This window comes from Carcharhinus amblyrhynchos, chromosome 15 (genome assembly GCF_965287045.1).
Source record: "Carcharhinus amblyrhynchos chromosome 15, sCarAmb.v2.hapA, whole genome shotgun sequence".
NCBI classification, from domain to species: domain Eukaryota; kingdom Metazoa; phylum Chordata; class Chondrichthyes; order Carcharhiniformes; family Carcharhinidae; genus Carcharhinus; species Carcharhinus amblyrhynchos.
The window spans coordinates 29,795,380-29,814,792 of record NC_137338.1 but is presented as its reverse complement, the minus strand read 5'-3'; the positions used below and the strand labels follow the sequence as shown (position 1 = coordinate 29,814,792).

General features: G+C 42.6%; 1 protein-coding gene across 2 annotated transcripts in view; it reads right to left on the bottom strand.

The window, feature by feature from the left end:
• LOC145353201 (bromodomain and WD repeat-containing protein 1-like) overlaps positions 1–18,999 on the bottom strand; it is a 105,765-nt gene extending 86,766 nt beyond the window's left edge. For both annotated transcript variants that reach the window (XM_080203712.1, XM_080203713.1), the window contains exons 1-7: positions 18,724–18,999; positions 18,544–18,602; positions 18,411–18,440; positions 18,075–18,134; positions 15,339–15,489; positions 8,247–8,345; positions 7,989–8,149 (exon numbers count right to left, since the gene is read on the bottom strand). In XM_080203712.1, the coding sequence (XP_080059838.1) occupies positions 7,989–8,149; positions 8,247–8,345; positions 15,339–15,489; positions 18,075–18,134; positions 18,411–18,440; positions 18,544–18,602; positions 18,724–18,772 (609 nt within the window). In that variant the 5' untranslated portion in view covers positions 18,773–18,999. The remainder of the gene's footprint in view (positions 1–7,988; positions 8,150–8,246; positions 8,346–15,338; positions 15,490–18,074; positions 18,135–18,410; positions 18,441–18,543; positions 18,603–18,723) is intronic.
• Positions 19,000–19,413: the final 414 nt, after the last annotated feature.

The following is a 19,413-nucleotide window of genomic DNA, read 5'->3' as shown; positions in this document are numbered from 1 at the left end:
CAATTGTTGAATTAGAATCTCAGAATGGTTACCGTATAGAAGGCAGTCATTCAGTCCCTTGTGTCCATGCTAGCTTTCTGTAAAAGCTATTTAGCTGGTCCCACTTTCCCACGGTCCTGCAAGTATTTTCATAAGAAAACAGAAATAGGCCATTGGGCCCCCCAATCCTGTTTCAAACATCAAGATCATAGCTAATTTATGGCCTCAACTTCCCTTTATAGCCTGCAACAACCCTCAATTCTCTTGGATCAATCAGTTGAATTCGTTACGTATCTTTAATGATCTAGCCTTCACTGCTGAGAACCCTCAGAAGAAATTCCTCCTCATCTCAACCTTAAATAAGACACCCCTTATTTTTAAGCAATGCTCCCTAGTTCAAGAGTTGCACACCCAATCCCCATGAACCCCTCCACCTCTCAGCTCTACCCTAGTCTGACATGTTTCAATATCATTTTTCATTCTTCTGAATTCTATTGAGTATAGGCTCAACTTTTTCTCCAAAGACAATCCCTTCAACCCAGGAATCCACCTAGTGTACAGTCTCGGAATTAGCTCCAACATAATACATTCCCTCCTTAAATAAGGAGATAAACTGTACGCAGAAGCTTTAAATGTAGTCTCACCAATGTCCTGTACAGTTGTAACAAAATTTCCTTTCCTAACTACTTACACTACCTGCATGCTAATTTTTGTGGGAGATGTTTAATTAACTTGTAAATTTTTTTGAAGAGGTAACAGAGGGTTGATGAGAGCAATGCAGTCATGTATGTGAACTTACAAAAGACACTGACTGATACAGTGCCACTCAACAGACTTGAGAAAAGTTTAGCTCATAGGATAAAAGTGACAGTAATAACTTGGATACAAATTTGGATAAATGACAGGAAACAAAGAGTATTGGTTAATGACTGGAGGAAGATTTGCAGTGGAGTTCCCCAGGGGTCGGTATTAGGACCCTTGCTTTTCTTGTTACGTATTCATGATCACAAGGAACGATTTCAAAGTTTGCAGATGAAGCAAAATTTGGAAGTACTGTGTACTGCACGATGGACAGTACAGAAGTTACAATAGGAAACAGGCAAGTTAGTGGAATGGGAGGATAGGTGGCAGATGAAATTAAATGTGGAAAAACTTGGTGGTACATTTTGGGACGAAGAACATGGAGTGACAGTATAAAATAAAGGACACTACTCATTAGTGAGTGCAGGAGCAGAGGGATGTGGCTGTGTAGCTGTGTTGGTGCACAAGTCATTAAGGGTGGCAGGACAGGTTGAGAGCAGCATGCACAATCCAAGGCTTTATTAATTGGGGCACAAAGTGCAAGAGCAAGGAGTTATGTTCAACTTGCATAAGACATTAAACCTTGCCTGGAGAATTTTTTTACAATTCTGGGCATCGCATTTTGTGAGGTATGTGAAAGCATTGGAGAGAGACAAAAGAAGTTTACGAGAACTGTTCCAGGTATGAGAAACTTCATTTCAGAAGGTAGATTTGAAAAGCTGGGACTCTTTTGAGGTGGTGGGGTGGCGTTGTTAGTTAAGAGCACATCACAGCAGTGTAGAGGGAGGATAATATAAAGGAGTTAGGGATTGAGTCACTGTGGGTGGAGTTGAGGAATAGGAAGGGAGCAATTACTATGCTGGGGGTGTACTATAGGCCACCCAACAGCCCACAGGCAGTGGAAGAAGGCATATGTAAAGACATTTTGGATAGGTGCAGAAAGAATAGGGTTGTTGTAGTGGGAGATTTTAATCTTCCTGGAGTGGATTGGAAGGTGCCTAGAGCTGGGGGTTCGGATGGGGAGGAATTTGTAAAACGTGTGCTGGAAGGGTCCTTGGAGCAGTACGTAACTAGCCCGACTAGGGAGGGGGCTATACTGGATTTAGTTTTGGGTAGTGAGCCGGGTCAGGTGGTTGAGGTTGCAGTGGGTGAACATTTGGCTAACAGTGACCACAAGTCTGTCTACTTTAGGATAATAATGGAAAAAGATGTGTGCTGTCCGAAGGGGAGGGTGCTAAACTGGGGGAAGGCAAGTTACAGCCGGATTATGCACGAGCTGATGGATACTGATTGGGAGAGGTTGTTTGCGAGTAAGTCCACGTTCGGCAAGTGGGAGGCTTTCAAGGGAAAACTGAAAAGCTTACAGGAAAGACATGTGCCGGTTAAGAGAAAGGATGGGAAAGGTAGGTTTAGAGAGCTGTGGATCACAGGGGATATTGAGGACTTGGTCAGGAAGAAGAGGGAGGCATATGTTAGGTCTAAGCAACTGGGAACAGAGAGAGCACTGGAGGAATATAGAGAGTAGGAGGGAGCTCAGAAGGGGAGTTGGAAGGGCAAAAAGGGGGCATGAAATGGCTTTGGCGGATAGGATTAAGGAAAATCCAAAGGCACTTTACTCTTATATTAGGAACAAAAGGGTGGTTAGAGGGAAAATCAGTCCTCTTAAGCACAGTTCCCCTCCTCTGTCCCTAAGAGTCTGAGGGAATGGGGGAAGATCCTGAATTAATACTTTGCGTCAGTATTCACGAAAGAGGGGGGCTTGGTGTCTTGTACTGTCTTGGAGGGAGCTGTAGACCAGTTGAAAGAAATATCATTACGAGGGAGGAAGTGTTAGGGTTTTTGGGTAGCATAAAAACTGATAAAGCTCCAGGGCCTGATGGCATTTACCCCAGGCTACTTAGGGAGATGAGAGATGAAATTGCTGGGACTCTGACGCAAATCTTTGTCTCTTCTTTGGACACAGGTGAGGTCCCAGAGGACTGGAGGATAGCGAATGTGGTACCGGTGTTTAAAAAGGGTAGTAGGGATAACCCTGGTAATTATAGGCCGGTGAGTTTGATGTCAGTGGTAGGGAAGTTGTTGGAAAAAGTTCTTAGGGATAGGATGTATACGCATTTGGAGCATTGCGATCTGATTAAGGATACGCAGCATAGCTTTGTTAAGGGGAGGTCTTGCCTTACGAATCTGGTAGAATTTTTTGAGGAGGTGACAAAAACGGTCGACGAAGGACAAGCGGTTGATGTCGAATATATGGATTTCAGGAAGGCGTTTGACAAAGTCCCTCATGGTAGGTTGGTTGAAAAGGTCAAGGCTCATGGGATACAGGGACAGGTACCTAGGTGGATTGAAAACTGGCTAGGTAACAGGAGACAGAGAGTAGTAGTGGAAGGGTCCTTTTCTAGCTGGAGGTCTGTCACCAGTGGTGTGCCGCAGGGCTCAGTACTGGGACCTCTTCTATTCGTAATATATATAAATGACTTGGAAGAGGGCGTACGTGGTGTGATCAGCAAGTTTGCAGATTACACAAAAATGGCAGGGTTGGCAGACAGTGAGGAGTGTCAGGCAACACAGCAAGATATAGATAGGCTGGTATATTGGGCAGATAAATAGCAGATGGAATTTAATCCTGATAAATGCGAGGTGATGCATTTTGGAAGGAATAATGTAGAGGGGAGTTACACGATAAAGGGTAGACCTATTAAGAGTATAGAAATGCAGAGGGACCTGGGAGTGCAAGTGCACAAGTCTTTGAAGGTGGCACAGGTGGAGAAGGTTGCGAAGAAAGCTTATGGTATGCTAGCCTTTATAGGAAGGGGTATAGAGTACAAGAGCTGGCGTCTTAATGCTGCAGTTGTACAGAACATCGGTTAGACCACATTTGGAGTACTGTGTCCAGTTCTGGTCACCTTACTACCGGAAGGACGTGGAGACCCTGGAGAGAGTGCAGAGGAGGTTTACCAGGATGCTGCCTGGAATGGAAGAACTGGGTTATGAGGAAAGATTGGGTAAATTGGGGCTGTTTTCCTTAGAAAGACAGAGATTGAGGGAGGATCTAATAGAGGTGTATAAGATAATGAAGGGTATAGATAGAGTAAACAGTGGCAGGCTTTTTCCTAGATTGGAGACAAATATCACGAGGGGCCATGGGCTTAAGGTGAGGGGGAAGAGGTATAATTTGGATGCTAGAGGGAGGTTTTTCACAGAGGGTCGTGGGGGTATGGAATGCACTGCCAAGTAAGGTGGTGGAGGCAGGCACACTGGACTTGTTTAAGGTTTACTTAGATAGACACATGAGCGAAATAGAGATGGAGGGTTATAGCAGACTGCTTTAAATAAGGATCAGAGCCTCGGGACATTCCTGGAAATCAACTGTTACATGTGTTGATGTTTTTCTCTTTTACTCCACAGGAGCGTCAGTCCACCTTGTTGTCTAACGAGGGGCATACACACGGTGGGTCGTGCGTGGGCTGCTCTTGGATGTTTCAGTAGCTTAGTACGTTGCTTCATTTGTGTACGCTTAAAACTGGACCAGCAGATGGGCACCACAACAGCTCAGTGACTATCACTGTTTGCTCTGCAGATACATGGATTTGGGCCAGTGTCTGTGGGAGTTTGCACATTCTCTCTGTGGTTGCGTGGGTTTCCTCCCACACCCCAAAGATGTGCTCTTAGGCTGACTGGTGTAACAAATTGTCCCTAAATTATTCTCCCCTTAATCTGGTTTCTAATAGGGGTACCATAAGCATAGACATAGGTCAAGGGTGGAGGAGGAAAAGCACATTGTTAAGATGGCAGCGTGGGCTCATTGGGCCTGTTTCCCATGCTGTGTTGTTCTTTGGAGAAAGGCAGCTGAGAGAAGATTTGATAGCACTGAAAATCATAAGGGGCCTGCGCAGGCTAGACCGGGCAGAGGGAGGGGACTGTTCAATTCACGGAAGGATTAAGAGGGCACAGATTTTTAAAAATTGACGAAAGGAGTAAAAGTAATATGAGAACATTTTTTCCCTCCCATACTGAGTGGCTAGGTCTGAAATGCACTGCCTGGAATTGTGGTAGAGGTAGGTTCAATCAAGGTATTCAAAAGGGAATTAGATGATTATTTGAAATGAAACAATCTGCAGAGTGATGGGGAGAAGACAAGAATGATACAATGTAAAATGCTCACAGGTGATACAGATAAAATAGGCCGAGTGGCTTCCCTCTGCGCTGTGATACTGCAATACTGTGATTCTGTAATGCTAAATTTAGATGAATTGATATTTCAATAATTTTAAGCAACAATGGTCATCCTTCTCATTTTAGAAATTTACAATAACACCAAAAAAATTTCTTTGAAATGTATACTTATTTATTTCAGTCCATAACTACTACATCATTTTCATGTTTTTCAACTCCGTTCACAGTACGCAAGCAAGGCCAGTACTTGTCATCCATCCCTTGACCAGTGCAGTATGTGCTGTAGCTACACCACAATGCAATTAGGGAGCGAGTTCCACGAAGAGAAGGAATGATTATATCATTCAAAGACAGCATGAAGCTTGGAGGGGAACATGAGCTGGTGGTGTTCCCATGCACATGCTGCCTTTGTTCTTCTGGGTGAGGGACCTGTCACGTTTGAAAAGTGCTGAAGGTCGTTTGTCGAGTTATACTGGCACTAGTGTGGCACAAATATTCTGTCTTTCATCTGTCCTCATTCCAAGGGCTGGCCAATCTTTCTCCATTGGTTTCTATTCTCCACTTCCGTCACTGCCTGTCCCATAGAAAAGTCAATCCACATTCTGATATTACCCATCCATGCCCATCCTGTATGTTTTCTAGGTATTATGTCGTATATTACCTGTTTCTCACTGTCTTCTTCCAAATCTGTTCTTGGATGATCTTGAGCAAGATTTTGCCAGTGTGGGAGATCAAATCATTTGTCCTTTTCTTTGAGCACTGTTTCACGTCACCTTTCTTCAGATGAAAGTAGAGACCACTACTGATTCTCCTCCCATTTTAAGGAATTCTGCCAGTATATAGTCCAGAACCATGGTCTTACAGCTGGCTGTTTGATATATTGGTTTGCTACACTTCAACTCAAAGTGGAGGAGACTCGCATTCAAATTTTAAATTCTGTCATCTTTCTAATGATACTCTTGGCATTCATGCTATCAAGTAGCAATTTTTCTTTGCTGCCATTTTATTCTTGGGAGAAGGTGACGGAAGTAGTGCAGGCGAGTTAGAAACTTGTGTTTTTGAACAAACCATTTGGAAAAGTTTCCACATATTGCCTTTCTCCAGTTCAAATTCATTATATTGCAATTCTGTTTCTCTTTATCTGCTCATTACTTTCTTCTAATTTCTGTTCGCAAATCCGTTACAATTCACATCTGTTCTCTTTGCTTCAATCAGAGAAAAGAATCTCATCAGATTCTCCATGACTACCCAAATTCCACCACTTACTTTGCTACATCCAGAACAGTACTTTCTTATTTGTCAAAGCTCATCCATCACCGTCTGTAGAGCTTTAAATTTGTTGATGATTTTCACTGTATACTCCCTGCCTTACCCTATATTTATCTAACTTTCTCCATGTCATTTAAACCTGTTTTGTCCTTTTGCCCACTCAGACATTCAATATAGCCACCAGTAAATGATGATCAGTGCCACAATCTGCTCTTCGTTACATCTTACAATTCATCATTTTGCTACTGCAATTTAATCAATTTGATGCTTAGTTTGTCCATTTCATGAGGTCCAGGTATACAATCATTTTTGATTATGCTTAAACTGTGTGTTGGACAGAACTAAACCATGTTCTTCATAGCCCTGAAGGCTTTCTCCAGTTTCATTCCAAATGGACCAATCGCTGTCTGGTCCCTATCCCACCTATCAAATTTAAACTTAGCCAATATGACATGCTTATTTTCAGCCTTCCATTGTTTATGAAGGTTTGTATCTTGGTGGTCAATTAGTATTAAACATCACTGCGTGGCTCAGGAGGCCTACTCTGACATGCCAATCTTTGCCAGCCCGTTTCTCCACCCTCTTTACGGCTGTTTCTTTTTGCCTATTCCAACACCCCACCAGCCAGCCCCCAAGGTGATGTCATTACTGATGGTCTCGCAGTTATCAATGTCAATGCCAGCACCTTCAGCACCAATTTGCAGGTGTTCATTTAGTGGAGTTATAGAGCCCAGGACATTGTGACCCAGTGTCTAATACACTTGCACAACGTTTTTGTGTTTCAGGCAAATGAGTGCATGTTGACACAGTAAGCATGCTCCAGGACCTCCAAGTGAGTAACCTTGCCCTTCCAAGGTTTGCCAAAGAAGTGCTTGAGACAGCAAAGGTGGAAACTGATCAGCCTTCCCACATGCCCAGCATATGTTGTCCAGATCTCACCTTTGGAGAAGAGCACACAGGATTGGCTGTTTTGCTTTGTTTCACATTCTCTTACTCAGCTTGAGCATATCAGCTGCAGTTTTTGTGATGCATTCATTTTGGCTGGTCTTATTAGAGCTAAATATGTAACGCTGTCAACACTCTCCAGCGTCACATTGTCAATGCTAATTGATGGTGCATGGCAATTTCCTAGACCACAACATTTAACTTTCTGATACTGACGATCAAACCAAACTCTTTACCGGCATGAGAGAATCTATCCATTTGCAACTGAAGGGGTCCCTCAAAATGGTATGCTGGTCCATTGGAAGAGAGAACTCTTGAATAAGGATGTGTCTTATCTTTGACTTGGACCTCAGTCAAGCAAGACTGAACGGCTTTCTGTATGTTCTAATGCATCAGCAAATAGTCTCCATAAAATACCTGAAGGCAATTTCTAGCAACAAAGAACATATCAAAGAGTGTCAGTACCAGAACACAACAATGTTTGATCCCACTGCAGATCTCAAAGGGTTCCAAAGTTGCACAGTCATAGCCGACCTTACCAATTAAGTGTGAAAAGAATAGATCATATTAAACAATTTTAGCAAGCCAAATTTCAGTCAAATGGATCACTCTGCTTACATGGTCAAATGCCTCAAATGGACAAATTTCTCCTGCAGTTGTCAGACTGAGGAGATAATGTCAACTGTAAATCTTCCAGTTCTGAAACTCTTTTACATGCCACACTATTTGATATGCAATCAGCATCTTCAATTATCAAGTGAACAAAATTCAAAGCAGAACACAAAGTAAGTATGTCTTCATAGAAAATTGGTACTCACAGTAAAAATCCTGTGCCCTGTGCGATCAAAAGCAACACAGTACACAGAAGACAGATGTCCAAGAATCCTACGGTGCATCTTTATGTGCTGATATGTACTGGCTGGAAAAATGGAACTAAAACGTCCACTTCCTGTCAACCGTCTGCCACAGACAATCTCCACTGCAATAACAATTTTGCATAAGGTTGCATTTTCTGAGAAAGCTTCAGTCAAATATACAGCATTATCACAATAGAACTGCATTGATCTCACACTTACCAACACTAGGTGGGCTCCCATAGGTAATGGGCACTTCTGGTGGTCTACCTCTATGAAGGGCTGCAAAAGCTGAGCCTCTCCATACGACCTGCTTGCAATCTTAAATTAAGAAAAGAGGCTTCAGTATTAATAAATCAAAAGCACTTAAGACAAGATACAAGGAAATTTGTGAATACGGCTTTTCATTTGTTCAAAGTACATTGAAGTATTAGCCTCCACCACTTCAACAGGCAGAGAATTCCAGAGATTCACCACCCTTTGAGTGAAGAAGTTCCTCCTCAACTCCGTTCTAAACCGCCCCTTTATCTTGAGGCTGTGCCCCCTAGTCCTACTATCCTTTCTGAGCGGGAAGAGTCTCTCCACCTCTATCCTATCCATCCCATTCATCATCTTATACGTCTCAATGAGATCTCCCCTCATTCTTCTAAACTCTAACGAGTACAAGCCAAGTTTATTCAGCCTCTCCTCATAGCTCAACCCCCTCAACTCCGGCATCAGCCTAGTAAACCTCCTCTGCACTCCTTCCAAGGCCAAAATATCCTTGCGTAAGTACGGCGCCCAAAACTGCACACAGTACTCCAGCTGCGGCCTCACCAATGCCCTATACAGCCGCAGCAAGATCTCCCTACTTTTATATTCAATCCCCCTCGCTATGAAGGCCAGCATCCCATTTGCCTTCCTGACCACCTGCTGCACCTGCAAGCTGGGTTTTTGCGACTCATGCACAAGGACCCCGAAGTCCCTCTGCACCATCGCCTGCTGCAGTTTTTCTCCACGTAAGTAATAATCCTTCCTCCATTCTTCCTACCAAAGTGGACCACCTCGCACTTGCCAACATTAAATTCCATTTGCCAGTTCCTGGCCCATTCGCCCAGCCTATCTAGATCCTTCTGTAGACTCTCCACACCCTCCGCACAATTTGCCATTCCACCAATCTTGGTGTCATCAGCAAATTTCGACACCATACACTCGGTTCCCTCCTCCAGATCATCTGTATAAATGGTAAATAGCTGAGGCCCCAGCACCGACCCCTGAGGCACTCCACTAGTCACCATCCGCCAATCCGAATAGCACCCATTGACCCCCACTCTCTGCCTCCTATTTGACAACCAATCCTCTATCCACACTAACACCCTACCCCCAACTCCATGTCCCCTGACCTTCTGCAATAACCTCTTGTGAGGTACCTTATCAAACGCCTTCCGAAAATCCAGAAAGACCACATCCACCGGCTCTCCTCTATCCACCGCCCTAGACACATCCTCATAGAACTCGCTAAATATTTTTAAGACGCGGGTTGATGGGTTTTTGATAAGAGGGGGGATTAAGGGTTATGGGGAGAGGGCGGGAATGTGGAACTGAGCCACGACAGATCAGCCATGATCTTATTCAATGGCGGGGCAGGCTCGAAGGGCTAGATGGCCTACTCCTGCTCCTATTTCTTATGTTCTTACAAGTATTAAAATGGAAATACTGAAGTTTATCATACATTGTAAATCAGAATCGTACAATACAGAAAAGGCCCTGCAGCCCTCAAGTCCATGCCAACATGCGAGAAACACCTGACTTCCAACCTAATCCTATTAGAACATAGAACATTACAGCGCAGAACAGGCCCTTCGGCCCACGATGTTGCGCCGACCAGTTTTTAAAAAAAAACACTGACCCACTAATCTAAACCAATCCCTTTTCGTCCATAAACCTATCCATAGATCTCTTAAACGCCCCCAAACTAGGCGCATTTACAACCGCAGCAGGCAGGGCATTCCAATCCCTCACCACCCTCTGGGTAAAGAACCTACCCCTGACATCCGTCCTATAACTACCACCCCTTAATTTAAAGCCATGCCCCCTCGTGCTAGCATTCTCCATCCGAGGAAAAAGGCTATCACTATCCACCCTATCTAAACCTCTAATCATCTTATATGTTTCAATAAGATCCCCTCTTAGCCTCCTTCTTTCCAGCGAAAACAACCCCAAATCCCTCAGTCTCTCCTCATATGACCTCCCCTCCATACCAGGCAACATCCTGGTAAACCTCCTCTGCACCCTCTCCAAAGCCTCAACGTCCTTCCTGTAATGTGGGGACCAGAACTGCACACAGTACTCCAAGTGCGGCCGCACCAGAGTTGTGTACAGTTGCAACATGACGCTGCGACTCCTAAATTCAATCCCCCTACCAATAAACGCCAAGACACCGTATGCCTTCTTAACTACCTTATCTACTTGATTCCCAACCTTCAGGGATCTATGTACACATACACCTAGATCCCTCTGCTCCTCCACACTATTCAAAGTCCTCCCGTTAGCCCTATACTGAATACATCTGTTACTCCTACCGAAATGAATTACCTCACACTTCTCCACATTAAACTCCATCCGCCACCTCGCGGCCCAGCTCTGCAACCTGTCTAAGTCACCCTGCAAACTATGACACCCTTCCTCACAATCTACCACACCACCGACTTTGGTGTCATCAGCAAACTTACTAATCCACCCAACTATACCCTCATCCAGATCATTAATAAAAATTACAAACAGCAGTGGCCCCAAAACAGATCCCTGAGGCACACCACTCGTAACCGAACTCCATGACGAATATTCACCATCAACCACCACCCTCTGTCTCCTATCTGCCAGCCAATTCCTGATCCAATTACCTAGATTACCCCCAATCCCGTACATTTGCATTTTCTGCAGAAGCCCACCATGGTGAACCTTATCAAACGCCTTACTAACATCCATATATACCACGTCAACTGCCTTACCCCTATCCACCTCTTTGGTCACTTTCTCAAAGAACTCAATAAGGTTAGTAAGGCACGACCTACCTGCTACAAAACCATGCTGACTGTCTCTAATCAATTCATTACTCTCCAGATAACTATAAATCCTATCCCTAATAATTCTTTCTAAAACCTTGCCCACAACAGAAGTAAGACTCACCGGTCTATAATTCCCGGGGAAGTCTCTGTTCCCCTTCTTAAACAATGGGACAACATTCGCTGTCCTCCAATCTTCCGGTACTATACCAGAGACCAACGATGACCTGAAGATCAGAGCCAGAGGCTCTGCAATCACCTCTCTAGCCTCCCAGAGAATCCTAGGGTAAATCCCATCCGGACCAGGGGACTTATCTATTTTCAAGCCCTCTAGAATATCCAGCACATCCCCGGTTTCAACTGCAATACTTTCTATTTTACGCCCCTGCACCCCAGTGTCCTCCACAGCTACATTCATGTCCCCCTGCGTGAACACCGAAGAGAAATATTGGTTCAATGCCTCTCCAATCTCTTCCGGTTCCACACACAACTTCCCTCTATTGTCTATAACTGGCCCTAATCTTGCGCTAACCAACCTTCTGTTCTTGACATACCTATAGAACGCCTTAGGATTCTCCTTAATCCTATCAGCCAAAGTCATCTCATGTCCTCTTTTAGCCCTTCTTAACTCCCTCTTCAACTCCCTCCTAGCCAATCTAAAGCTTTCTAATGCACTACCTGAGCCCTCAAGCCTCATCCGAACATAAGCCTCCTTTTTCTTCCTAACCAACGAATCAACTTTTTTAGTACACCACGGTTCCCTAGCCCTACCAAATCCTCCTTGCCTGACAGGGACATACCTATTGCAGACCCGCAGTAGCTGTTCCTTGAAAAAATTCCACATTTCGGACGTTCCCAGTCCCTGTAATCTCATAGTCCAACTTATGCTTCCTAATTCTCTCCTAATAGCCTCATAATTACCCTTCCCCCAGCTAAAACTACTGACCCGAGGTTCATGCCTATCCCTATCCATCACTAAGGTGAACGTAACCGAATTGTGGTCACTATCACCAAAATGCACACCAACTTCCAAGTCTAGCACCTGGTCTGGCTCATTACCCAGCACCAAATCCAATATAGCCTCACCTCTAGTTGGCCTATCAACATACTGAGTCAAGAAACCTTCCTGCACACTTTGAACAAAAACTGACCCCTCTAACGAGCTAGAGCTATAGCAATTCCTAGCACTTATTTACCAGCACTTGGCCAATAGTCTGGAATGTGCTGCGCTGGGAGGTGATAGAGACGAGTTTCCTCATGTCCTTTAAAAAGTACCTGGATAACACTTGGCATGTCATAGCATTCTCTTTCAGCAGAGACAAGGGATAGGAACTTTCACTAGACTACATGACTCAATGCCATACTCAAGTCATTTGCCAAAATATTCACCTCAATTACCAGAGCACTGATTCTCTTATTATATAGCTCATTTTGTTGATTTAGATTTTAAAACATTATTGCATGATACAGATTTTCAATCACTGGGATAAATCACACAGTAGAATATACCTTAAACCAAAGATGGAAATAAGAGAAGCATGGTATGCTGAATGTTCACTTAAAATTGCTTGGCAATAATCATGATGAAAATAAGAAAATAAACAACAATTTATTCAGAATTTAAAGGGACTATGGATATCTAACAGCAACAAGCAGACAAAATAACCTACCATTTTGGAAGAGGAGCAACAAGTAGGCAGATTGTTGATAATGAAGTTAGAAAAGGAGCACAGTATGTAAATCATACATTGTTAATTTCTCAGAGGAATAATATGCAGCTATAAATATTGTATGCCTCCTTTAACTTCTATATGAGTGGAACACTGCATTAAGCAATCAACAACTTGACCTACCAGTAAACATCACTTGCAAAAGCAGTACCATGAGAGAGAAAAGTCAGAGTCCCAGAGGACCAGTACGTCCCTCATGTTGGATCAAATGTACCATTTAGAATAAATTAATTATAAGAATTGTATGGAGACAACGTAGTCACTTGGATCATCCAAAACAGGAATACAATTGATGCTCTTCACACCATACAGTACTTTTGACCTCGCAACCTTTGCCAGAAACATAAGTACCAATCCAATGAAATTTAAGTGGTTTATCAGTTTCCTTGATGACTCGTGGTACATAATACAGCACAGAACTAGACATCCCAGTCAATTTTAGTGCGCATCCATAGTCCACTGCAACTGATTATTTCTAACTTGTATACAATTATAGACTGTCACAGCGCAAAGAGAGATCATTCAGCCAATCATGTCTATACTGACTCTTGAAAGAGCTATACAATGTCCTACTCCCCTGCTCTTTCTCCCTAACCTACATTTTTCTGTTTATATTTAATTGAAATTGCATTGCTTACCAAAATTAATCAAAATAAAATTTTAATCTGCCTTTTTCAGCACTCTGTCTCTCTCCCCTCCTTACTGTTGTCTACCATTTCCAGGTTTCGTGTCATCTTCAAACTTATGTCCAGATCATTGACATATGTCAAAAATTGGTGGTTACAACGCCAATCCCTGGGGGATACTATTAAACAACTATTATTAACATAATAAAATATCCTGCGGTACTTCATAAGAGCATTACAAAGACCCCCGGGGGCTACCAATAAACCCTAGGGTGATAAACAACTGTCACTAGTGTCATTTGACCTTCCACCAAATTGAAGCATAGAAAAAAAGCCACAAAATTACTTTGCAACAAAGTCTGCTTCACAGATTTCTACAGCCATTATTACCAATGCTTAATTTAGCAGGTTATTTTGTCCGTGATATTTAGTGGCATTGGACAATACCATTCAAATCCAGAACAATTAGGCCCAATTCAATAAAAAGGCACTACTAACATACAGCTTGTACAAACTAAAAATCTGTGCAATCAAGTTAAATCAAGACTTTGAAAAATCACAGTCTTGAAATGTTAGTACAAAAGTAAAGAGGTTATGCTTCAATTATACTGGGCATTAGCGTACCACATCTGGAGTACTGTGTACAGTATTGGTCTCCTTCCATATGAACTTAGGAAATAGCAGATGTAGGCTATATGACTCCTCAAGCATGTCAGCCATTCAATAACATCATGACTGATCAGTTTGTGTTGTGAGCTCCACAGTCCAATCTACCTTAATAACCTTTGATTTCCTTGTCTGACAAGAACCTCCCACTGCCTTAAAAATATTCAATGACCTTATTTCCACCACCTTCTGAGGCAGAGGAGTTACAATGTCACAAGCCCCTCAGAAAAATTTCTCCTAGTCTCCGTCTTAAATGCACAATCTCTACTTTTAAATAATGGCCCCTAGTTCTAGATTTCCCCACAAGTGGAAACATCCTTTCCATGTCTACCTTGTCAACACCATTCAGGATTTTGCATACTTCAATCAATTCACTCTTCACTGGGATTCAGAAAGGTGCACGTTTAACTAGTATTTACTTGTATCTGATAGTCACTGATGAACTTCACTATGTTTCACTCAATTACAGAGACAAAAGCACGAATTTGGCAACAGAGCACAGCCAAACCAATAACATGATTACTGACCAAAGCAGTATGCCAATACTGACCAATGTCACAGACAAAATAATCTGCTAAATTAAGCATTGGTAATAATGGCTGTAGAAATCTGTGAGAATTGATGAAAAAGAAGGAAAATTGTACAGTTAAGTGAAGAACAATCTTTATTAGTCACTTGCACTGAAGAGGAGAGAAACAATCAGTATTGGTCATTCACATTCAAGGGAAAAAAAACCAACATCTCTATTTTATTAAAGAGCTATTGTGATGTTCAACTGAGCCATTAAGTTCCAGGTTCAATCTCTGGTCTCAGGCTTACTGATCTAAGCACAACATCAATATAGTTACCACAAGTGAATGCAGAATTTATTAGGTTATTACTTAAGAATTTTGTCCAAGATTTCTTCTCCCAATCAGTTATCCGGCAACTGTTATTAAATTGTGTGTGATCTCAGCCAGTCAAACAGGCTGCCAAAATTCTCAGAAATACTGGCTACTTGGGCATGTTACAGAGCCCATGAACATTCTGGTGCTGAGCTTAACACAAAGAGTAAGTGATACCTTACTGGCTGAACATGTAGCTGCACACAATTTCAGACTCCATACAATCTTGCTAAGCAGTACAATTGCTATCAAAATTACTATGAGTGGCTGTCTGGCTGCAGTCAATCAATAGTATTCCCATTTCTAAGCAATACAATCCAAACATCGTATTCTGTACATCATCGAAGTTAATCAAAATCTATACCTTTTGCAGTTCGAAGTAGGGATTGCCGGCCTGCACCAAGTAGGGACTGTACTCCAGATACACTTGAAGGAACCTCTTTATCCAGTAGTGTGCCAATTCGCTGGCATATCCGCAGCAGATAATCAGGGGGCACATGCTGATTTGATAAAACCTAGGATACCACAAAATAACGAGTTACAGTTTCATTAACTAGGAAGATGATGCAATGCACTGGGGTGCAGTAGACCCAAATTGAACAAAGCGGTTTCATTTATCATTCAGAATTTAGCACTGTCCAACTGGGCTGTTTTCAGGATTATCAGAGACACAACAGAAATGAAGCAAAGACAACACATTTGGGTCAAGATGATCTGGAGAGATGGCTGATCACCTGCCTGCTGAGCTAGCATTTCAGGATGTGTGGCACAGAAAAGAGATCAGCAATCTTTAAAAATATGAATTGTCAGTTAAAAATGTCAACATTTAATTCCTCTTGAATTAATCTGTAGAAAGACACACATCAACTGATCACAGAATAATCATACCTAGATTGGGATAATTATGAAGAATAAGCAGCAAGAGACAAACCTCAAACATGGCAAGGCTAATCGTCATCATAACGTGAACAACAGTGAACCATTAACCGGCAATCTAAGACAACAGTGGTAAAGCAAAGGGAAGAGAACTAGAAAATGCAGAAAAACTAAATAATGTTTCACTTTTTCTACCTTGAGAGGGGTAACACTTTTCATATTTAAATTCTGACATGATTAACTCAATTTCAAAGAGATGCCAAGCATAATTTAAAAATGTAGCAAAACTTGAATCACAGGCCAGAGCATCTTAAATTAGAAGATCGAGATCTGATTTGTTAACAACTACAAGCATCTTTAACATAATAAAATGAAACAAGGTGCTTCACAGGTGCATGATAATACAAAGATTATCTCAAGCCACATAAGGAAATTTTCAGGCAGACAACCAAAGAGCGACAGGTAAACAAGACTTAGTGCAAGTCAAAGACAGGGGCAGTGATGATCTCAGTTACAGAGGGGCAGAGATGTGAGACATTACTCTGAGGTGCATTGGAAGAGTCAAATCTAGTGGTAACAAAGGCATGTTTGAGGGTTTCTACAACAAATGATCACATATTTAGATAACAGCAATCCTGTGAAATGGAAAGGATAAACTTTAAAAAGTATTTTTGCATCACAGGTGAAATTTCAGATTGAAAACTAGGCTAATGGTGATCATCTCTACTTGATTTGATTTATTATTGTCACATGTATTGAGATGCAGTGAAAAGTATTGTTTCTTGCATGCTATACGTTCAAAACATGAGGAAAGGATAGAGCACAGAATATAGCATTTTTGTTAATATTTTGTCATTTCATCTCAAGATATTTGCTAAATGAAACTTACAATATGCTGAAATGCATCAGGCTGGCGAAAAGCTAGCTGGCAGCTTAGGAGAGTGTTTTCCATTACAAATGTCATTCCAAAGCTTTAATCTATCCTCTTCCCAAAATTGTTGCAATAGCCTGGCATACATTTCTAACATATTAATGATTTTATTTTAAATTTCCAACATTTGGGAGTTTATTTTTTTCCCCAAAAAATTGGGCAGGATGATGGCACAGTATCTCTCAGCGCCTGGCACAAGCGTTCAATTCAGGCCTTGGGTCAGCATGTGGAGTTTGCGCATTCTGCCAGCATTGGCATGACTTCCTCTGGTTTCCTCCCGCACTCCAAAGATTGCCCATTGTCAGGGGATTTGCAGGGTGAATATATAGGGTTATGGGGATGGGGCCTGGGAGGATAGTGCCAAGTGACCTCCTTCAGTAGTGTAGGGATTCTACATCTTCTATGAAAGAATTTACCAGATTTTTTTATTTCAAATTTCACAATCTGCGATGACAGGACTGAACCCAGGTCCCTGCACCTTGCCCTAAGTCTCTGGATTAGTCATGATGTGGAGATACCAGTGTTGGACTGGGGTAAACAAAAGTAAGAAGTCTCACAACACCAGATGAAAGTCCAAGAGGTTCAGACCGCTTGCTGCTCCTTCGTCAGGTGAGTGGGACAATTAGTGACAACACCATTTGGGTGACACAATGGTTAGCACTATTGTAGCAGGGACCTGGGTTTGATTCCTGGCTTGGGTCACTGTCTGTGCAGAGTCTGTATGTTTTCTCTGTGTCTGCGTGGACTTCCTCCAGGTGCTCTGCTTTCCTCCCAATGTACCCAAACAGGCACCAGAACATGGCGACCAGGGGATTTTCACAGTAACTTCAGTGTTGTTAACGTAAGCCTACTTGTGACACTCAGAAACTAAAAAGAAAACTAACCCATCTGACAAACACTTGGCTGAGAAAGTAACCAATAAAGTTATGAGCATGCGCAGTATAGGAAACTAGTTTTTCCTTCCCGACCAATCAACGACAGGCTCTCGAGTTCGCCCCTGGCCAATGAAAGCGGCATTCTGATTGGGTAAGGGCTAGTTATGCAAATTGTTTACGCAATCACGATGACTCCAAGCCACGCCCACTTGAGGGGGAAAAACTCAATTTATCACTTTTAACACCTTTTACCCCAAAATAACCCTCAAAATAAAAAAAATCACGGGAATTGAGGGAAGAGGGCAATTGTTCAATTTTTTTAGGGTAAACATAAATTTCACCTCCCAAAAAAAATTTTGAAATAAAAAATTTCTTCCAACCATCAATTATCACCATATTAATAAAAAAAATTACTTACAAAGTTTACATAGCTCCTGTGGTACTCGTTACCTTCCCAGTCTAGACGCTTCGGGAGTAGCTGCAAAAAAATAAAGTGGGGGGGGAGGGCGAGGGAAAGGAAAATATTATATAGAGGGTAACAAAATGTGTTAAGTCTTTAAATTTCTTCTATCTCAGGTGAGTTTTTTTATTAATGCGGAGAGAGAGAGGGGGGAGAGGGGAAAAAAAAGAACCGTCAAATCAGATAGCATTAGAGTGACATAAGAGGCCGAATAGGAGCAGCAAACGGAGTAAAGGACAGAGAGAGGACAAGCTGAGCGGCCGCTGCTGCTGCTGTCCGCCCGCCGGTACGCACCTCATTCTCTTCCAGCTCCTTCACCAGCATCTGCGAGAGAGAGAAAGATAATATTATTCTTCGACATATTATTTTACCCTTTTGTTTAGAAAAAAATTTAGCGTGTGAGGGGAGGAGGAAAAAATTCACTCACCTCCGCGGACTTTTGGCAGGGACCCGCCGAGAGAAAGCGAGCGATGAGGAAGTAGAGTTCTGGAGAAAAGAGGGGAGAAAAAAAAGATAATTTCTCTCCCAATAAAAGAAGTCGTCTCTCTTTTTTGTTTGTTTTGGTTGGTAAAATTAAAACGGTCGAGGTCTCCAGTGTCGCTCTTACCTGATTCTAATGGAGAGACTTTGGGAGAGGTAGCGGCTGTCTCGGCCATTTTTCCCTTTTTTTCTTTTAATTACATACTACAGTGATGGGTTTTTAAATACATGATTTTCTGGTTTGCAATTTGGAAAGGTGTGGTGGTTTTTTTTGAATAAAAGCTCTTTTTTTCGTGTGTGTGTGTGCTCGTGTTATTTAAAAATAACAAAGTGTTGTCCCCGCCGCTGTATGTGTATGTGAGAGCCCCAGGCCCGGCCGCCTCCGCTTCTCTCTAATGAAGATTTTCGGTCGCCATTGGAGTGAGTGCTGAGGCCGGCCTCCAACCAGCTGTACACATGCGCAGAGGAAGAAGAAAAAGAGTCCCATTCTGTAAGGAGGGGGAGGGGAAATAGTGAAGTGACGGAAGCGATGGCTAACCGCTTCAATTTCTCTTTTTAGTAATGGCAGATTCCGGGACAGCTGTAAGTACATAAGAAAAGTAAGGAGAGGGGTCCATTGGAGATACTTTATTTTTTTCCCCTCTCTCCCGCCACACACACTCTGAGGTCGGGTGGTTGAAGGATTGACTATAAAATGGAGTCGCCGGGCTAATATCGATCCGCCCCAAGATGGCGGCAGTGGACTGCTGGTGGTCGTAGAGCCGGCGGGGTTTTTGAAAAATAAACGGTCATCGCTACACTGCTTTCCGAGTTAGCG